Source organism: Poeciliopsis prolifica, unplaced genomic scaffold, assembly GCF_027474105.1.
Source record: "Poeciliopsis prolifica strain line A6 unplaced genomic scaffold, Auburn_PproV2 SCAFFOLD073, whole genome shotgun sequence".
Lineage (NCBI taxonomy): Eukaryota > Metazoa > Chordata > Actinopteri > Cyprinodontiformes > Poeciliidae > Poeciliopsis > Poeciliopsis prolifica.
The window spans coordinates 1,770,961-1,788,852 of NW_026562448.1; the positions used below are offsets into that span (position 1 = coordinate 1,770,961).

At 41.2% G+C, this 17,892-nt stretch overlaps 1 protein-coding gene and 1 pseudogene across 1 annotated transcript; one reads left to right on the forward strand and one right to left on the reverse strand.

The window, feature by feature from the left end:
• Positions 1-69: 69 nt before the first annotated feature.
• LOC129352186 (para-nitrobenzyl esterase-like) lies at positions 70-17,495 on the reverse strand. Its single transcript, XM_055021053.1, is given in 12 exon segments — positions 70-1,603; positions 2,287-2,514; positions 3,179-3,346; positions 3,892-3,950; positions 4,561-4,760; positions 11,362-11,516; positions 11,519-11,557; positions 12,944-13,003; positions 13,006-13,050; positions 14,334-14,754; positions 15,929-16,202; positions 17,414-17,495. Coding segments are annotated over 11 exon segments (1,785 nt in total). The 5' UTR covers positions 16,196-16,202; positions 17,414-17,495; the 3' UTR covers positions 70-1,460.
• On the forward strand, positions 6,492-9,100 carry LOC129352187 (E3 ubiquitin-protein ligase TRIM21-like; annotated as a pseudogene).
• Positions 17,496-17,892: the final 397 nt, after the last annotated feature.

Genomic DNA, 17,892 nt, shown 5'->3' on the forward strand with positions numbered 1-17,892 from the left:
GTCAGCCAGCTGGCGGGACAGAACTTAAAAAAACGGTTTTTAACCCGATTGGAGAAAGAAAGGAGGAAGGAAGCTTTACACCTGCTGATCATCATGGCAACGCTACACTGAAGCACGGCGGTGACAGTGTCATGCCTTGTGATTTTTCTTTTTTTGTACAAAAAAATATTAGACTTTTATCACAACTTGATCAATAATGTATTAATGTTTAGAGGTTGAAATCAGTTTCATGTCTCAATGTGGCCAGTTACTAAAAATGGTTCAAATATGTTAAAAATCTTTCTGTTGCTTCTGCCTTCATCACTTGGCGGCAGACAAAGATATGTACAGAGAGAAGATGTTCAACTCTGAGGGAAAAATGGAAAATTCCAATTAAAGGAATAATTTCAAAAACTTATAGGAAGAAAATATAAAAAATAATAGAGATGCAGATTTTCAGACATCAACTCTAAAAATCTTTATGCCTGAAGTTTTTAATATTTTTTACATTTTGACCTGTTTTTATTTCTGTTTGAATGATTTGTTTGCTTGTTTCTGCCGTCTGTCCACTGTGATCAGGGAGGGACGAGACGGGGAGCAGGTGTGAAGCATCAACCTCTCTGCAGCTGCTTTTAACCACTGCAGAATTTAACCACTTCATCCCTGGAGTGGTTAAATTATCTTTAATTAGAAGAGATATTCTTATGACTTTGTAACAGGACGTTACAAAGTCATAAGACTTTGATAAAAAAGGTGATTGTTATGTTTTTTTTTTTTTTTTTTTGTGTTTTAAATCCTCTTTGAGCTTCTTGTGTCCAGCTTAGCAGGGCTCAGCGCTACCTGGAACATTTCAACTTTCACCAAAGGTGAAACTGTGTCAAGAGTTCACATATTTTTAAGTCTTTTGGGTATTATTTCATTTCTATTTTTACTTCTGAAAGCACTTTTACAGAGGCTTCTTCAGCGCCCCTGTAACACAGACTGCTACAAAAGATCCGTCCAGCTTACAGCCATCAGCATCAACAGCCTTAAATAAAGTATTTTTTTACATTAAATGTACTTTCCGTTTCTTTTGAAAACAGTTAATTCAGTAATTTATGAACTTACTTATTTAGAGATTTGTTTCTGGGGAGTTTTATGAGCGAATGTGAAGATTAATAAAACATCAGCTGCAGCTGAACTGGTCTGTCGCCACCTACAGTTCTGATTGTTTTTTTCCTTTATGGATCTGGAAAGTATTATTTCTGTCACCATCTTAAACATCTGAATTCTCTCATTTCCTACTTTTCTTTGGTCTTCAGCTCCGTCAGGCAGACTGAAGCGTGAATCCACCCAGAAACATCCGTCATGTTTCTGAACCGATCCGGTTGGACTATTAATCTACCATCAGCCGAAGTGGTTCATAGACGTCAAAAGTCACAACAAACGAGCGATTTAATCTGAAGAACGTCAGTCAGGGTGGAGACCTGTACAGCAGCAGCTCAGTTCATCCAGGCGTAGGCGAACAGACCGTTCTTCTCCCACAGCTCACAGCGAGAGGACGAGTTGTTCTTCTTCACCTCCAGCTTCTCCGACAGCAGAGCAATGGCTGATGGGTACTCCGGCCACGCCGCCTCCATCCTCCCTGCAGGAGACGCAGAAACAGATGAAAAACGGCTTACAGCGTGAAACAGCGCCATCTGGTGGCACAAACTGAGATCTGCAGATCAGAATGTTTTATATTTGCTGGTGTGAGACCAGCATGTGGGTTTCCAGCTCCAGTTCTCCCAGTTCAGCTCAGCAGTTAACTGGTTGGTTTAGCACGGATCAGGGATTCAGTCCTGCTGTGATTGGTTCCACTTCATATTTAATCTGTTCTTAATTCAACAATAAAACCCAAAGACAGAAATAAAACAATGAATCCAGAAGGAGACAAATGAAATATTTGATAATAAAATGTTTAAAATGTTCTTTCATCATTATTATGGATCAAATCAGCAAAACAGACGGATGAATGGAAACATCAATGTTTTTCTTTCTCCTCCAGATCCCAGGATGAAACCCAGTCAGACCCAGTAAGGCTGGAACCAACCAGTGCGATGTATTTCAACCAGACTAAACCAGTTTTCTCTGACCTGCAGGTCATTTCAGATCAACAGTTTGAGTCAATAGATAAAATCCAATATTTATGTAAATAAACAAGATGCATAAAGAAACTGCAGCACATTGAAAATGATGTTTAGCATTCTGGGTAATGGTTCCAGTAGAAGATGATCTTCTTGGTAAAACAGAACCGGTTCCCAGACAGAAACCCAGCAGAACCTGTACCTGTTTTGGCGAAGTTGACCAGGTGGTGAGTGAAGAGCTGCTGGAAGCTGCGGTCCTGAGGAGACAGCGGTTTGGCCAGGAAGCGGTCCAGTCCTCCAAAGAAAGCCAGAACATCCAGGCAGTGGAAGGAGAAGCGGCTGGGAAACGGCAGCAGCCGGCTGGACGTGTTGACGGGTCCGGAGGGCGTGTGGGTCACAACGTATCGATACACCGGACTCCTGAGAGCCTCTGGCAGGACGGAGGACAAAGACAATATTTACACAACGTCACAGAACACGTAAATTATCAAACTGAAGCTCCAGGATTGTTGTCTTTAAAAGGCGGATTTAACTGGAACTGAAGTTAGCATGTTAGCATTAGCTTCTGCTAAATACTCTGTTGGTAGAGCTTTAGCTTTAGGATCAGCATGAGTAACTCTTTAGTTAGCGTTGCTCACCACAGTAACACAAGATGCTTAATTTCAAATGTTAATATTTGGGCTAAAAAGGTTCATTTGCTCCCACTTTGTGTCAAAATGTAACCTAGCATTAGCATTAAAATGCCTGATTTAGAAATTATTCTCCAAACTCATCTGTGGGGATAAAAAAGGTGATTTTTGTTTTTGTTTTTTTAAAGCATGATGCAAGTTTAAAATGCAGAAAAATAAAATGCCCTTCAGTCACGTCTCTCAACATGTCAGGTTTATTCAGAGCGATGTTAACGAGGCCGAGCGGCTCAGAGCCTCCATGACGCACCAATCTGCAGCTCAACTCAAACCCGGAAGACGACAGACTTGTTGCATGAATTACACCTGCAGTCTGCGCCGACGCTCTGAGGGAAATGCAGCAGGGAGACAAATAAAGCCTGCCTGCCTGTACAGGCTGTAAACTGTGCAGGCTGCTGGCTCGGTTACCTGCGGCCCTCCTGGCCAGGTCGTTGTTGGGACAGGTGACCCTGATGTCAGACACCATGGTGGTGAAGGCCCTCTCCGGACAGCGGTCTCTGGTGGGACAGGGGGCCGAGGACGGGTACAGATCCAGAGCGTCTTTAGGGAGATTCGGACCGAAGGACTGGAGCTTTTCTGAGGACGGCAGAAAAAAAAAGCAGAAGCAGAGATGAAATTCAGACCAACAAAAACACTAAAAACATTAAAAACATAAAATCTTTCTGTCTAGTTTCTGGTGCAAATATCTCAGTTCACTTGAAATAAGGAAATGATCGTATAAGTGACTTTTCAGCAAGATTTCTTTTATAATAATTCCCTAATATTGATGAAATGGTTCTAATTCCTCCGGCTGATTATTTCACTGATGAAAAATCATTTTTTCTGTTATAAGTGAAATAATCTGCCAGATGAACTTTTTTTAAATCTATAGTTATTGACGTGAAACAAGCTAAAGAAAATCTTGCTGAAAATTTACTTCTAAGTTAATTTAGTCTTATTTCAATTGTACTGAGATATTTAAGGTTTTGTGTTTCTGTAGTGAATCTATTTGTTGCACATCTGAAGCTCCTCCTGCAGTAAGATTAGAAAATGTTTCAACCTGCAGCATCAGTTTCATGTTTAGTTACTTCCTGTACAGAAACAGGAAGTCGTCCATCAGCAGGCGGGACCTTTGACCTTACCCCTTACAAACCAGCTGTAGTCCCCCCAGGTCCACTCAGAGATGTTCAGGGCAGGAGGACTGAGGAGGAAAACACTGGAGTCAGATACCAGAACCGGAACCGGAACCGGAAACAGGACCAGAACCGCAACCAGAACCAGAGCCAGAACCGGAACCAGAACCAGAACCGGAACCAGACCAGAACCGGAGCCAGAACCAGAACCGGAAGCAGAACCAGAACCGGAACCAGAACGGAACCAGGACCGGAACCAGGACCAGAACCGGAACCAGTGCCGGAACCAGAACCAGGACCGGAACCAGGACCAGAACCGGAACCAGTGCCGGAACCAGAACCAGGACCGGAACCAGGACCAGAACCGGAACCAGTGCCGGAACCAGAACCAGGACCGGAACCAGGACCGGAACCAGAACCAGAACCAGAACTGGAAACAGAACCAGAACCGGAACCAGAACCAGAACCAGAACCAGAACTGAAAACAGAACCAGAACCAGAGCCAGAACCGGAACCGGAACCAGAACCGGAACCAGAACCGGAAACAGAACCAGAACCGGAGCCAGAACCGGAACCAGAACCGGAGCCAGAATCAGAACCGGAACCAGAACTGGAAACAGAACCAGAACCAGAACCGGAAACAGAACCAGGACCGGAACCAGAACCAGGGAATCCCACCTGAAGTCTGCCTCCTGCTCCGTCGTCCCGACCACAAACGGCACGTCGCTGAAGTTTTGCTTTTTCTCCCAAACCTCGAAAGGCGGAGCTTCCAGGACGAACCCGTCCACCACTGCGACCGGCCCGATGAGGCGCCCCCTGGTGGGGAGATCGGTTAGATCCTGTCCGGCCCAGGATGGGTACTGGTCCCATGGGACGGCCTGAGAGAAGCACAGATACCGTCTGAACCTTCAGAGGGTTGATTAAAATACTATTTTTAATTAAGAAAGTTTTAAATGACATTTTTAATATCATTGATATTTTTAAACTTTTTCAATATTTTTTTATTAAAAATTTTTAATACGGTTTATTGCTACGTCAATACCTTTTTTAATAAAAATTTAACAATATTTTTCCAATATGTTTAATTTTATTTTTAGTGAAAAAAAAGTGCTTTAATACTATTTTGTCTTTTTATTCAATTCAATTTTATTTTTCTTATTAGATTGTTTTAATACATTTTTTTAATCCTATTTGTGGCAAATTCAATTTCTTCAATACTATTTTTAAAATACAGTTTGTTTTTTATTCATTATTTTAATAGTTTTTAGTTGGTGCTGAATAACATGATCTGCTTTATTTCAATGTGTGCATATTGTAGTAAATTATTTTAAAATATGCCTGGGAGATTTGGAATGTCATAAAAATAGTTTTGCAACAATAAATTAAATAAAAATTAAGAAACGTGCTGAAACCTGTGAGCGTTTGAGCACCATTAAACGTTTCCAGTGACATTTAAAAACCAGTAAGAGGAAGATGCAGAAGCTCCCAGTAATGAATCAAAACGACGATGAGATGAACTCTGGATTCGTCCCGAGGTCGCAGTGAAACGCGCCGTTCAGGAAACCTTAATGGAGTTTCAGACTGAAGGAAAATGTGTGTTTAAGAGCGGCCGTAAATTTCATTTTCCATTTATGAAGCGACGCTGGGGTCCACGAGGAGCCGCATCTGACATTTATAATCCATAAAGATGAAAAAGTGCTTTTACATTTTTGCAAATGTCTTCAGTGGAGAGTAAAAAAAATCAGCCTGAATATTAGAAAGGAAATTAAAGAGAATTATGATTACAGTATTTTAATTACCAGCATATCTTCTCTGCTCTGACACTAAATAAATCCTTTCCTAGAGTTTTTCCCAGGGGTCACCGACCTTCAGACTGGGAGCTGATTCAGAGGGTCACAAAGGGTTTGCTGGGTCTTTGACTTCACAACAATAATATGTTTACTTATATATGATTACATGCCGCCTGATCATATTAATATTAAGGAATATTCACATCACTAATGATTTACCAAGGTGGATATGGTTAATCAATAAAGTGATCAGAAGTTATTAGTTCTCAGGGTTTGATGCCTTTTGGAGATTTTCTGTGATTCCAGGATTGATGCAGCAGCGACTGCAGCTGTACGGCTTTAAGGAAAAAAATAAAACAATAGTTTTAGGATTTTTTATTATCTTCACTATTAACCACTTTAATAGTGGAGAAACATTATGGAGAAAAATATATTTTGTGTCAAACATCTCATATCTGTGTGAGTCTGGAGGCCGAAGTTTAAATATTATCACTTTAGTTTAGTTTGGCGGCTTGAAGCATTTCTGGAGATAAAAATGAACGATCAGACTTTGATCCTCCTGTAGTTCTAAAAGCCGTCGTTTGGACCCGCCTGAGTTTTTTACTGTGTGAAATTTATTCACTCATATGAGACCCACCAGAACCGCAAGGTAAAAATCTCAGGCGGGTCCAAACAACCGTTCTTAGAACTACGGGAGAGCTCAAACTCCACTCAATCATTTCATCTACAGAAGAGCATCAATAAGCTCCACCTTTACAGTGACTCACATTAAGGTGGAGCAACAGAGTCATGAGATCAAAACGTCACTCTGCAGAAAGTAAAAGTTGGTCAAAGCCTGAGCTGCTGTGGACAAAAACGTTTCTCCTCCAAACTGAGTTCAGGATTTTCTTCTCATCAACAGATTGATTCTGGTGAGTTCAGCAGAAAACTGATTTACTGGTTTTCTACCAACACAGTAAATTATTAAAGACTTTTCTTGTGATCATCAGAAGGGAAGCAGATGATGGTTCATAGTTTTTCTATCGTTTGTTCTTCCTGTCTGGTTTTCAAAATGATTCTGATGTTTTCATTCATGAACAGTTTCTGTAGTGTTCAGTTTATTCTAGTTGAGTCTTTTCAATCAGTTCAGTTGGATCACCAACCTGCTTCACCAGTTGTTCCAGTTCCCGGTTTTGTTTCCTGCTCTGCTAGATTCTCTGTTGTTTTGCTGAGTTCATGTTTTGTTCCCTCCTCTTCCCAACCTGTTTAAGTTTATGATTAACTGAGAAAATAAATCATCCTAATGCCAGCCTGTCTGTGATTGGCTCTCTGAGACCCACCATGACAGCAGCAGACAATCAAAACACCTGGGTGGACCTAGCCCCGCCTCCGAGACGCAGCTCCTCCTCTTCTGAGTTTCCAAGCTCAGAGCAGCGTTAGCCCTCCCCACTCAGCTCCTTCAGACTAGCCAGCAGTAATTAGCAAACAGCTGGTGGATCTGCTGACTTCGTTATAAGTCATAATTGATAAATGTAAATTATGATTTTTTTAATGCAAAGTTACATAAAAACTTGCATTAAAGTGTCGTCTGAATAAAAGTCATTTAATGAATGACACTTCATGACAACAATCAAACCTTCATGAAAACTCCTTCCTGTTCCTGACAGCATCATGTCAGTTTTATGCACAAACCTTCAGATAAAGTTTTAATCATGATTGTGATAAAAGGCCCAACATGAATCTAAAACACTAAATTCTGCCCCTTAATCAACTTGTTTAACTGAAGTTTCCCTGATCTGTCCTCAGAGTTCAGAAATGTCTTCTGGCAGCAACCTGCAGTCTAAAGATCAGTTTCTCTGCTCCATCTGTCTGGATGTGTTCACTGATCCAGTCAGCACACCATGTGACACAACTTCTGCAAAACCTGCATCACTCAGCTCTGGGATACAAATGGTCCCTACAAGTGTCCTCTGTGCAATGAGTGTTTCGCCTCCAGGCCTCAGCTGAGAGTCAACACTTTATTCAAAGAGATGGTTGATCAGTTCAGAGGTGAAGCTCAGCAGGGAGCCAGCAGCAGCTCAGAGCAACAAGCTGCCAAACCAGGAGAAGTTCCCTGTGACGTCTGCACTGGACCCAAACTGAAGGCCCTGAAGTCCTGCATGGTGTGTCTGGCCTCCTACTGCCAGACTCACCTGGAGCCTCACCTGACCGCTCCACGTCTCAAGAAACATCAGCTGATGGAGCCGGTGGAGAACCTGGAGGACAGGATGTGTCTGCAGCACGATAAACCTCTGGAGCTGTTCTGCAGGACCGACCAGACATGCGTCTGCTCACTCTGTGTTTCAGACCACAAGAACCACGAGTTTGTTCCTCTGAGAGAAGAATCTGAAGGAAAGAAGCACAGAGCTGAGGAAGACGGAGGCTGAAGTTCAGGAGATGATCCAGGAGAGACGACTGAAGATCCAGGAGATCAGAGAGTCGGTGAAGATCAGTAGAGATGCTGCAGACAGAGAGAAAGCTGGAGGTGTTCAGGTCTTCATGGCTCTGATGGAGTCTGCTGAGAGACGCCTGAAGGAGCTCCTCAAGGAGATCCAAGACAAACAGGAAGCTGCAGAGAAACAGGCTGAAGGCTTCATCACAGACCTGGAACAGGAGATCTCTGAGCTGGAGAAGAGGAGCTCTGAGGTGAAGCAGCTCTCACAGGATGAAGATCACCTCCACCTCCTGCAGAGATTCTCCTCCCTGAAAGATGCTCCACCCACCAGGACCTGGAGAAAGGTCAGAGTTCATCCACCATTATATGAGGGGACGGTGGTGAGAGCTGTGGCCCAGGTTGAGCAGAAGATCAGGGAGATGATGATGGAGAAGTTGATGGAGGCTGAGATGAAGAGGATCCAGCAGTTTGCTGTTGATGTGACTCTGGATCCTGATTCGGCTCATCCTAAACTCATCCTGTGTCTGATGATGAAAACAGGTGAAACATGGAGATGAATGGAAGAATCTTCCAGACAATCCAGAGAGATTTAACTGTGTTTGTTTTAGGACAGCAGAGTTTCTCTTCAGGCAGATTTTACTTTGAGGTTCAGGTTAAAGGAAAGACTAACTGGGATTTAGGAGTGGCCAGAGAATCCATCAACAGGAAGGGAAAATCACACTGAGTCCTCAGAACGGTTTCTGGACTATTTGTTGAGAAATGAAATGAGTACAAAGCTGCTGCTGACTCTCCAGTCCGTCTCCATCTCCATCCTGGTCCTCAGAAGGTGGGGGTGTTTGTGGATTATGAGGAGGGTCTGGTCTCCTTCTATGACGCAGATGCTGCAGCTCTGATCTACTCCTTTACTGGCTGCTGCTTCACTCAGAAACTATACCCATTTCAGTCCATGCAATATGATGGAGGTAAAAACTCTGCTCCTCTGATCATCTGTCCTGTTAATCAGGCTGATCGTTGATCTGATGAAGATGATGATTTTAAGATATTGGAAACATCCTCAGCAGTAAATCTGTTATTTTCTGCTTCTGATTGTTATAAAGTCAAATCTAATAGTTTATTTATTGATCTACTGATTGTGTCATCTTGTTTCATTTTTCACATCTTATTGATGATCAGTTTTAAACCTGCATTCAATGTTTCAACCTGTTCATCAAATTAAAGCTTATTTCTAATAACATTTAAAGCATTTTTTCTCATTAAGTTCTGCTTTGTGGGGATTTTATGTGAACTTTTAATCAGAAGTGTAAATTTAACTTGAGATAATTGAATCACAAATTGTGGAATTTACTTTTTTCTATTAATTTTTGAAGTTATATTCGTCTTTAAACCTGAATGATTAGATCTGTATTGATGGCAACTCTTCTACTCTTCATTGTTTCTTGTTGCAGCTCCATGTTTCTGCCACCAGCAGCTTCACCACAGCATCAATTCAATCCAGTTTATCTGTGTCCCAGATTAACTGGGATGATGTGAATCGTTATGATTCACATCATAAAAATAAAAAGTAACTGCACATAGTAAATTATTGGAATATCACATTTAGCCATCGTTACCCATCAGAATGTTGATTAATGTTTAATTTTATTGTTTCTGTTGGTCTTGCTGTGATCGACTTGTCAGGTCACAAGTGGCTGATTTTATATTATTTTGTGTTTATTTGAGGTTTTTCTACATTTTGCAGTGGCAGGAGAGAAACTACACACACACTACAAACATGCCATCATCCCTCATGACATAAACCTGTGCAACTCATCTGTAATTAAAGTATCAATAATAATAAATGTATGTATATGTGAATAAATTGCTGCCTACAGGGCAATTAAAAAGAATGAAACAAAAAACAGGGCAATATTTCATCATTCAATATTTGATGAAATATTTCTCTGTTTGCCTGAACCGCCTGCAGCTCTCAGGCATTTTGTTTGCATGTTTTCTGTCATTGATTGGAAGCCACCAAACTGCCCCCACAGTTATGAAATGCTGAAATTATATTGACCACGAAACACTGAATTTATTAAAGAACTCAATGTTTTACCTACAAAATCCCTACAAATGTTTTAATGTTGAAAAACTAAACAGTTTCTCTTCAGAATATTTATTAATCTATTTTTATGATATATTCAATAAATTGCCATTGATATTATTTTCGGTCTCAGGATGAAGAGACTGATGTCTGGATCTTTAGGTTCTTATGGATTTGATTAAGAACCAACTTTGTTCTTTGACATTTCTGTAATAAACTTATTGATCTACAAATCAATAACCAGATTCTGTTTCCATGTTTCTGTTCCATACATGTATGACATAAAGAAGCACCATCACTTGTGTTTCTCCACTTAAAGCATTGGTTTACACAGTGAATGCCACGATGATACTCTGAAGTCCCATTCTCCTGAAGGCAGCACGGAGCTGCAGCACAAGAATGAGAGAAAAACTGATGAGAAGAAAAGTTGATATGGTTTCAGATCCACGTTTTAATGTTGCAGTTTTTCACCAGTAGTTCAAGGGTTAAATGTTGCTTAGAAACTTTTGGTCCACGTTTTGCCAAACGTAGAAACTAAGATCAGAAAATGTGACGCCTCTCCAGGATGACAATGGTTACTGTCTCCCTCTTTTTATTTAAGGACAACATGTCCTTATATAGTTTGTTACACACCTTCGTATTCTACAATTGGCAAAACCACAAAAAAAGCTCAGAGATCCACCAGAACCACACAGTAAAAAGCTCCGGTAAAACCCAAACGACGCCTCTTCGATCTACTGGAGGATCAAACTGATCATTCATGAGTTTACAGAAAAAGCACCAATCTCATTCTGGAGGGGGAGATTTGGCCTCCCCTCCAGACTCTCACTGATGTGCGTGACCTACAAGATGTTTGATACTAAAAATATCTTTTCTCCACAATTTGTTAATAATGAAGATAATTAGATCATAGAAATCCAAAATATTTTCATCAGCTGCTGCACATCATTCTGAACTTTAACCCTAGAAAAGTTTACTACGTTTTATACACGCAGCAAGTTATTTTAAACATTTTTATTATTTTATTTTAATTCTAGATTATAAACAAATGCTGTTACTTCAATAAAAACATTTAATTAAACATTTTTTGGCAGTGCTCCCTGATGACGGCTGCTATTTTTAGAAGTGGCTCTGCAGGCGACCAGGTGTCACCGTGTTGGCGACTCCTGCTTCACCTGCAGATGATCGGATCTCACCTGCAGCACCTGTCTCATGGACAGACCTCGCAGGCAGGCCAGGTCTTTGCAGCCCGTCTTCTCCAGGAACACCAGGTTGTCCGATTCGGCTTTTTCCAGCGTGGCATTCAGTACGTACGAGCCGCTCATATCCACGGCGGCGTGAAACAGACCCTGGCCAGCGGCGACGTCATCAAGGTCCACACCGACGTCCCGCCTCCATCAGTCAGAGGAAACACAAGAGGCTGCAGTTCAGCCTAATGAAATACATTTCTGCTGCGCTTACACTCGAAAAATTAGAATAGATGGTAACTCAACATCTGTCCCATTTATTACGGTAAACCAGATATTAGCCTTTATGCCTAGTTTAGTAAACTTTGCTTCTCTATTTGAGTTCATCTCCTCTCAGTCCTGAGCTGCATCAACATTACATGAAAAATACCAGGATGATGTTTTACAGACGTTTGTTTGGAAAAGGAAAGTATTTTTTCCAGCTGCTGCTTTAAGCTTTCAGTCCTGACTCCACGTCTCCGGCCATCAGAGGCCAGTTTCAAATACTTTTGTTTTCAGTTTGAAAAATACATTTTTAAACTAAAACTAAAAGTTAACTAAAAAAATAAGAAAACTGAAATTGGCAAATAATTTTTAGTTGCAAAAAGCTGTTTTGAATAGACTTTATGGCCCTAATTTGCCCCATATTTGTATTTTTTTTGCAAACCTAATGATGAAGATTTAACTTTATATATTTTTAACTTTACGTCCCTTAAATCTGTAATTTTTCTAAGCAAACTTTATGGCCCCAATTTAGCTCCATATTGTTTTAGATAAAACTGTATGGCTGCAATGTAACTCCAATTATTTTAAACAAGTTTAATTGGTCCAATGCTGATCCATGTTCTTAAAATAATTATAATTATAATTTTTATGGGCCAACTGAACTCCATAATGTTTTTTTAACAAAATTAATGGTTCCAATTTAGCTCCATATAATTTTTATTAAAAACTTTATGGATGCAGTTTAGCACTCTAATTAAAAAATAGGCCCCAATTTAGCTTTTATTTTTTTTTAAACAAACTTTATGGCTCAAACTCACCTCTATTATTTGTCTTTAAGTTTTTGGCCCCATTTTAGCTCCATAAAACACACAACATCATGACGGGGCTGAGAGGTTCATGGTAGAAAATAAACTGTGTTTTTGTGACAGGCTGCAATAAAAAGTAATTTTTTTTCTTTATGTTTGTTCTGCTTCATCTCCAGAGTTTAGGGGCCTTTGACGGAATAAAGGGGTCATAGGTCATGATTTAGGAGATGTGCTGTACACATGGTCAGGTATTGGGCAGAAACTGTAAAAAACCTTGTAGCAGCTTCAGAACCTCAGCAGAACTACAGATCCAACCCATTTTAACCCTTTCATCCTGAAGCCAAGTCAAATTATTGATGCGACCCGCTGCCTCTAATCTTCTCCCAAATCTCTAAATTCTCCATTTTTATTTAGCAGTCGCACTTCCTCTGAATTCACCACCAACATGTTTTCCTTCCACCTCATGATGGAGCTGGTGCCGATCTCACAGCCTGACCCGGTGACCCGTCCTGCTTCCATACCTGAGCTCTGTCCAAATATCGTGACCCTTCCAGGGTCACCTCCGAACCTGCGGATGTTCCTTGGACCCAGTTCAGCGCCGCGATCTGGTCCAGGAAACCGTAGTTCCCTGTGGAGGATCGAAAGGCATCGATTACTTTGAGGGACCCGATTTCTTTCCACTGGCCCATTTTCACCGTCGGAAACGAAACCAGATCAGCGGATGAGCTAAATTCACCGGCCTGCAGCTGAGGGACGGCAGAACTGGGCCGGGGAATCAGGAGGAACCAGAATTAGAAACGAGCTGATGGAGGAGGAAAGCGACTCAAGTGGTTCGCCTCCGCCTCCTCCTCATCATCATCATTACAGCGTCATTTACCGGGTCGCTTCACATCAAGGTCAGCGCTGTTCTGAGTTATGTAACCGAAGTTTCCCGGCCGAACTCGCCAACATGAACCCGGAAATGAGCCCCATTTATCCACATCGCATTAACCTTCATTAGATATTCAGATGTTAATGGAGGCGTGTTTTCAGGCTGCAGCAGCAGCAGCACAATGTAAACAACATAAATATTAAAAGGAGAGGAAGGAGCTGGTGATAAAAAGGCCATTAGAAGTTTCTTAATACAGCAGAGTTCAGTGGGAACCAGGCAGTGAATCGTTACTTCCTCCACTTCACCGAGCTTCTAAAGAAAAACATTCATTTTTATTCTGGTGCCTTTATTTGCCCAGAAATGATGCTGGGATTCAAGCTCTGCCTGCACAGTGAACCAGAAAACATGATTTAGTTACGCTGAGCATCCCGTTGTTACTCCTTCCCAATGATGCACCAGAACCAAAACACGATACAAGACGTCAGATTCAACTCCAGGTGACAGGATTCAGTTGCTGCCAGTGGCAGATTCACTATCGCTAATTATTTATCACTTAAAATGAAATGTTTGGAGCAACAGATCTTCAGAAAGTTATCAGGATGACAAAGGAACAGAGAATAAAGTCTGGAAATAGAAACAATTATCATACATTTCAATCTGAGCATTAAATCTAGTTTCACATACATTTCAAGACGTAAATGAAACTTAATAGAAATACAGCAGTAGAGGTACCAGGATTAGCTCCAGCTACATTTTTATGTTAATAATAGTAGAAGAAACGTTTATGTTTAGTAAAGTTAACTTTTCATGTAGCGGTGCCCATCGCCGGCTGCTGGTTCAGATTTGTACCGATCTCTCATTACGGTTTCTTCTGGGTCAAACTGCAGGAATTTTAACAGCTTAATATTTAGGAAGAAAAAATAAAAACTATTTTTCCTTCCCTTTACTGTAAACACTTACAATACTAATTTATTTTAGGAGCAGAGAGGTGAGAGAGTTGGGCATCAGCAGGTTTTACTGGACTTTACTGGCTGACTGACCTGAGGTGTTTCTTGGAGAACCTTCTCTCAACACCTCCAGCGCCAGGAAGCCGAAGGCGTTGAGTCTGTAGTTGAAGCTGACGTAAACCAGCTGAGTGTCGGCGGCCAGCTTCTCCGTGGGCGAGTATCCGGGCTCGCCGCCGCTGAGCGTCTGCAGGGATCCTCCGTGGATCCAGACCATGACGGGCAGCGCGGCGCCGGGCCGCAGCGTGGGCGTCCACACGTTGACGAACAGGCAGTCCTCCTGGCCGATCACCTTCCCCGCGCTCGACATCGGCTGCACCTGAGCGCAAACGCTGCGGAAGCGCGTGGCGTCCGTCACGCCCTGCTTGCACGCCGGGTCGGATGGAGGAGCCCAGCGCCGCTCCCCGACCGGCGGAGCGGCGAAGGGAATGCCCTTAAAGGAGTAGGCCCCATTTTCCTGCAAATGCAAATATCTAGAAATGTATCTAGAAATGTACCGCCGCTTTAACACTGCACTGATGCAAACTTTATTAATGCAGATTTTAATAACCCAGCAGACAGGAGAAGGTTCTGATTCTTCATTTTCATTTCCTGATTTCAGGTCTTTGCTCGTCTGATCTGAGCCAACACCGGGGCAAAGGTCGACCTTGTGTTGATCTCTCATGCTGCAATAAATACAGTTTTTTTACTTTTCTGGCAAAGAGATGAAAATATAGAAAAATGAGGGGAAAACATTTATTTAATTTAAAAAAAAATTTTAATATTTAGTCCTGAAAATTCTGAATTGTTTTAACAGTTTGAAAACTCAAAATTAGTCTGCGAATATTTCGTAAAATTATACTTTGAATAATTTTTTTTCTTTTGGAAGAAAAAGCCATTCAGCTCAGCTAATCTGTGACGGAGCATTTCTATTTATTGCACACAGAAAAGAAAGGAGTAAATTTAAACCAAAGATTTTAGCAATTTTAAGATTAATTTAATAAATTTTCTAGAACAAAAACTTGGATATTTCTGAGTTGTCGACCTACATGAGAAAAAGCAGAGGCGGTGAATCTGGATCCAAGTTTCCTTCATTTCTGAACAGACTTGGTTGCCATCGCGACACACATTGACCAATGTTTAGATGTTCGTAACGACGAGTTGAGACCAGGAGCTGCGTTTCACACGTCTATCTAACCCAAATGGTGTTTTGTTGTCTTTCCCATTTTGAACAGCCACATGGAAACAGGAAGTCACTAACAGGTTTATTTTGGTCACAGCTGGTATTTCCTGTCAGTACATTCACTGCAGATTTAACAAATTTCATTTATAAAATTAGAACAGAAATAAAATATAACTTGATTATTTTGCTGTGTATTCAGAAGTAAATACTATCAGTATCACCGTTAGCATTTTCTGCTAAGGAGTCCTAAATTTCAGCTCTAAAGTCTGAAAAAAGGAAATGAAACTGAGACTGGAGATAAAAATAGGAAATTTGGATATTTGTGCCGACATCAGCAGGAAACGTTTCCTGTTTTTATTCATTTGATCAGATTTTCATTGATATTTCATTATAAATACATTTGACTTTATCTTGGAGTTTCTCACATGAAATATTTCTTGACCTTCCAGCCTGTTGAGTCTCAACTCACATGTTTTCCTCTGAACTCGCCGCAGTCCGTCGACACCTGGGCGCGTCCCGGCGGCAGCGTCTGCGCCACGTAGCCCAGGTAGGCGGCGAGCGCCAGCAGGGCGACCACGCCGAGGCAGATCAGGAGGATGCAGCGTTTGGACAGAACCAGGAAGGGGCTGATGTAGTGGCGGTGCCGGACGTACTGCACCTCCTCCTCCTCGTCCTCCTGCACCAGGTAGCGATACTCGTTCCTCTGCGGGACCTCGAATCCATCGTCCTCATCCATCTTCGCTCTGGAGGACAAAAGAGAAGACAGTCTGACTGAGATTTCCATCAGAAGAACCGGAACATCAGGGGTTAAATCTGGAACAGAATCAGGATTTATCAAGAGAATTAGTTTTCAAATTAAGACAATGACCAGAAAATTGAACATAAAATAAGAAAGAATTTTAAAAAAGAGCACAATAAAACACCAAAAATAAAATTGCAATATGTAAAATTCATAAGTAAATTATTTTATTTGCAGAGTTTCCTGTTGAGTTTTGGATCCTTTTTCTGGGTGAATGTTGAGTTTCAACCTGCTCAGGGTGCAGCCCAGTGAGCCGGTGCACAATAGATGGACGGATGAGTCATGGAGCAGAACCAAAGTCCAGTTCAGGTTGGACCAGTGCTGAGAGGAAAAGCAGCCACGGTCCACAGAAACCTGAGAAACCTGCTGATCCACGTCAGTCTGAACGGTTAAAATGAAGCTCAGAATGAAATAAAACCCAGAATACCAGACATGAGGGCTGGTTTGAAACTTTTGCACAATACTGTCCTCTTACCCTTCAATGTTCAGTAAGAATCTGACTTTACCACATATTCAAACTTTAACCAAAAAACTGCAGCCTGCCACAACAAATACTTTGTTTTATACAGGTATAATTTTAAAAATAGATATTTTTTGTTTTTTATTGAATTTCCACTAAAGAAAGAAACCAGAAATGCTTTTACATTTTTCTCATTGCAGAAGAAAAATTGTTGCGTGAAGCATAAAAGTTTCACTTTGTGTGAACATTTTATTTTTATACGTTTCAAAACCTAAAAGTGTAAATAAAATGACAGATGGAAACACATTTCCAGCTGTTAGTGACATTAAAATGCAACATGTTTCATGTTTCTGCAGACAAACATGTTTTTATCCTCAGAGCTGCAGGAAAACGACACAATGCGAGGAAACCAGCAGCGGACATGGCGACACAATGCGGCCAGTTAAACCAGTAAAGCGCCCAGAAACTCCCAGTTTACAGCAAACCTGCATTTGTTCTCATCCCCACATGAATTCATAAATAAAGGATTAAACTCAGGGGCGAAAAGTGGCAGGAAAAGCAAAGGTCCTGAAACGTGTAGAAATAAACTCATTTTTGGTTTAAACTGGTTTCCTGCCGCCCAGAAACTGCAGAAATAAACTTCAACATTCTGGACGGAACAAACAAAACACCGAAAGAAAAGTTTAATGACTCACCATGTCCGAAAACTTCACAAATCTTCACAAACTTTAGCTGTCAAAACATGAAGTTGACGCAGTTTTCAACAGTCCCAGTGCGCATGCGCAGTGGATTTCCCTAATAAGGACATTTAAAGGGACAGTACACCCAAAGAGCTCAGAATGGGGAACAGCGATGCGTAAAGAAAACCCTTTAAAACAAAATCTGATTGGAAAGCAGGGGCGATTCTAGGATCTGACCTTTAGGGGCCTCAGCCCCCAGCAGGGCTCAGGCCCAAGAGAAGTTATTTGTTGGTGTATTTTTCTAAACGTCACTGCTTATTTACATACATTCACATAAGAAATTAAATAGTTTTGTCCAACTAAAACTGTTAATAACTACATACAGAAGAGACGCCTGCACTGAACCCCATTGAAAACCTGCTGGTTATTCCACCAAATATTGATTTCTGAACTCGTCCTGAGTTAAAACAATAGTTTTGTTGTTTCTAAATGTA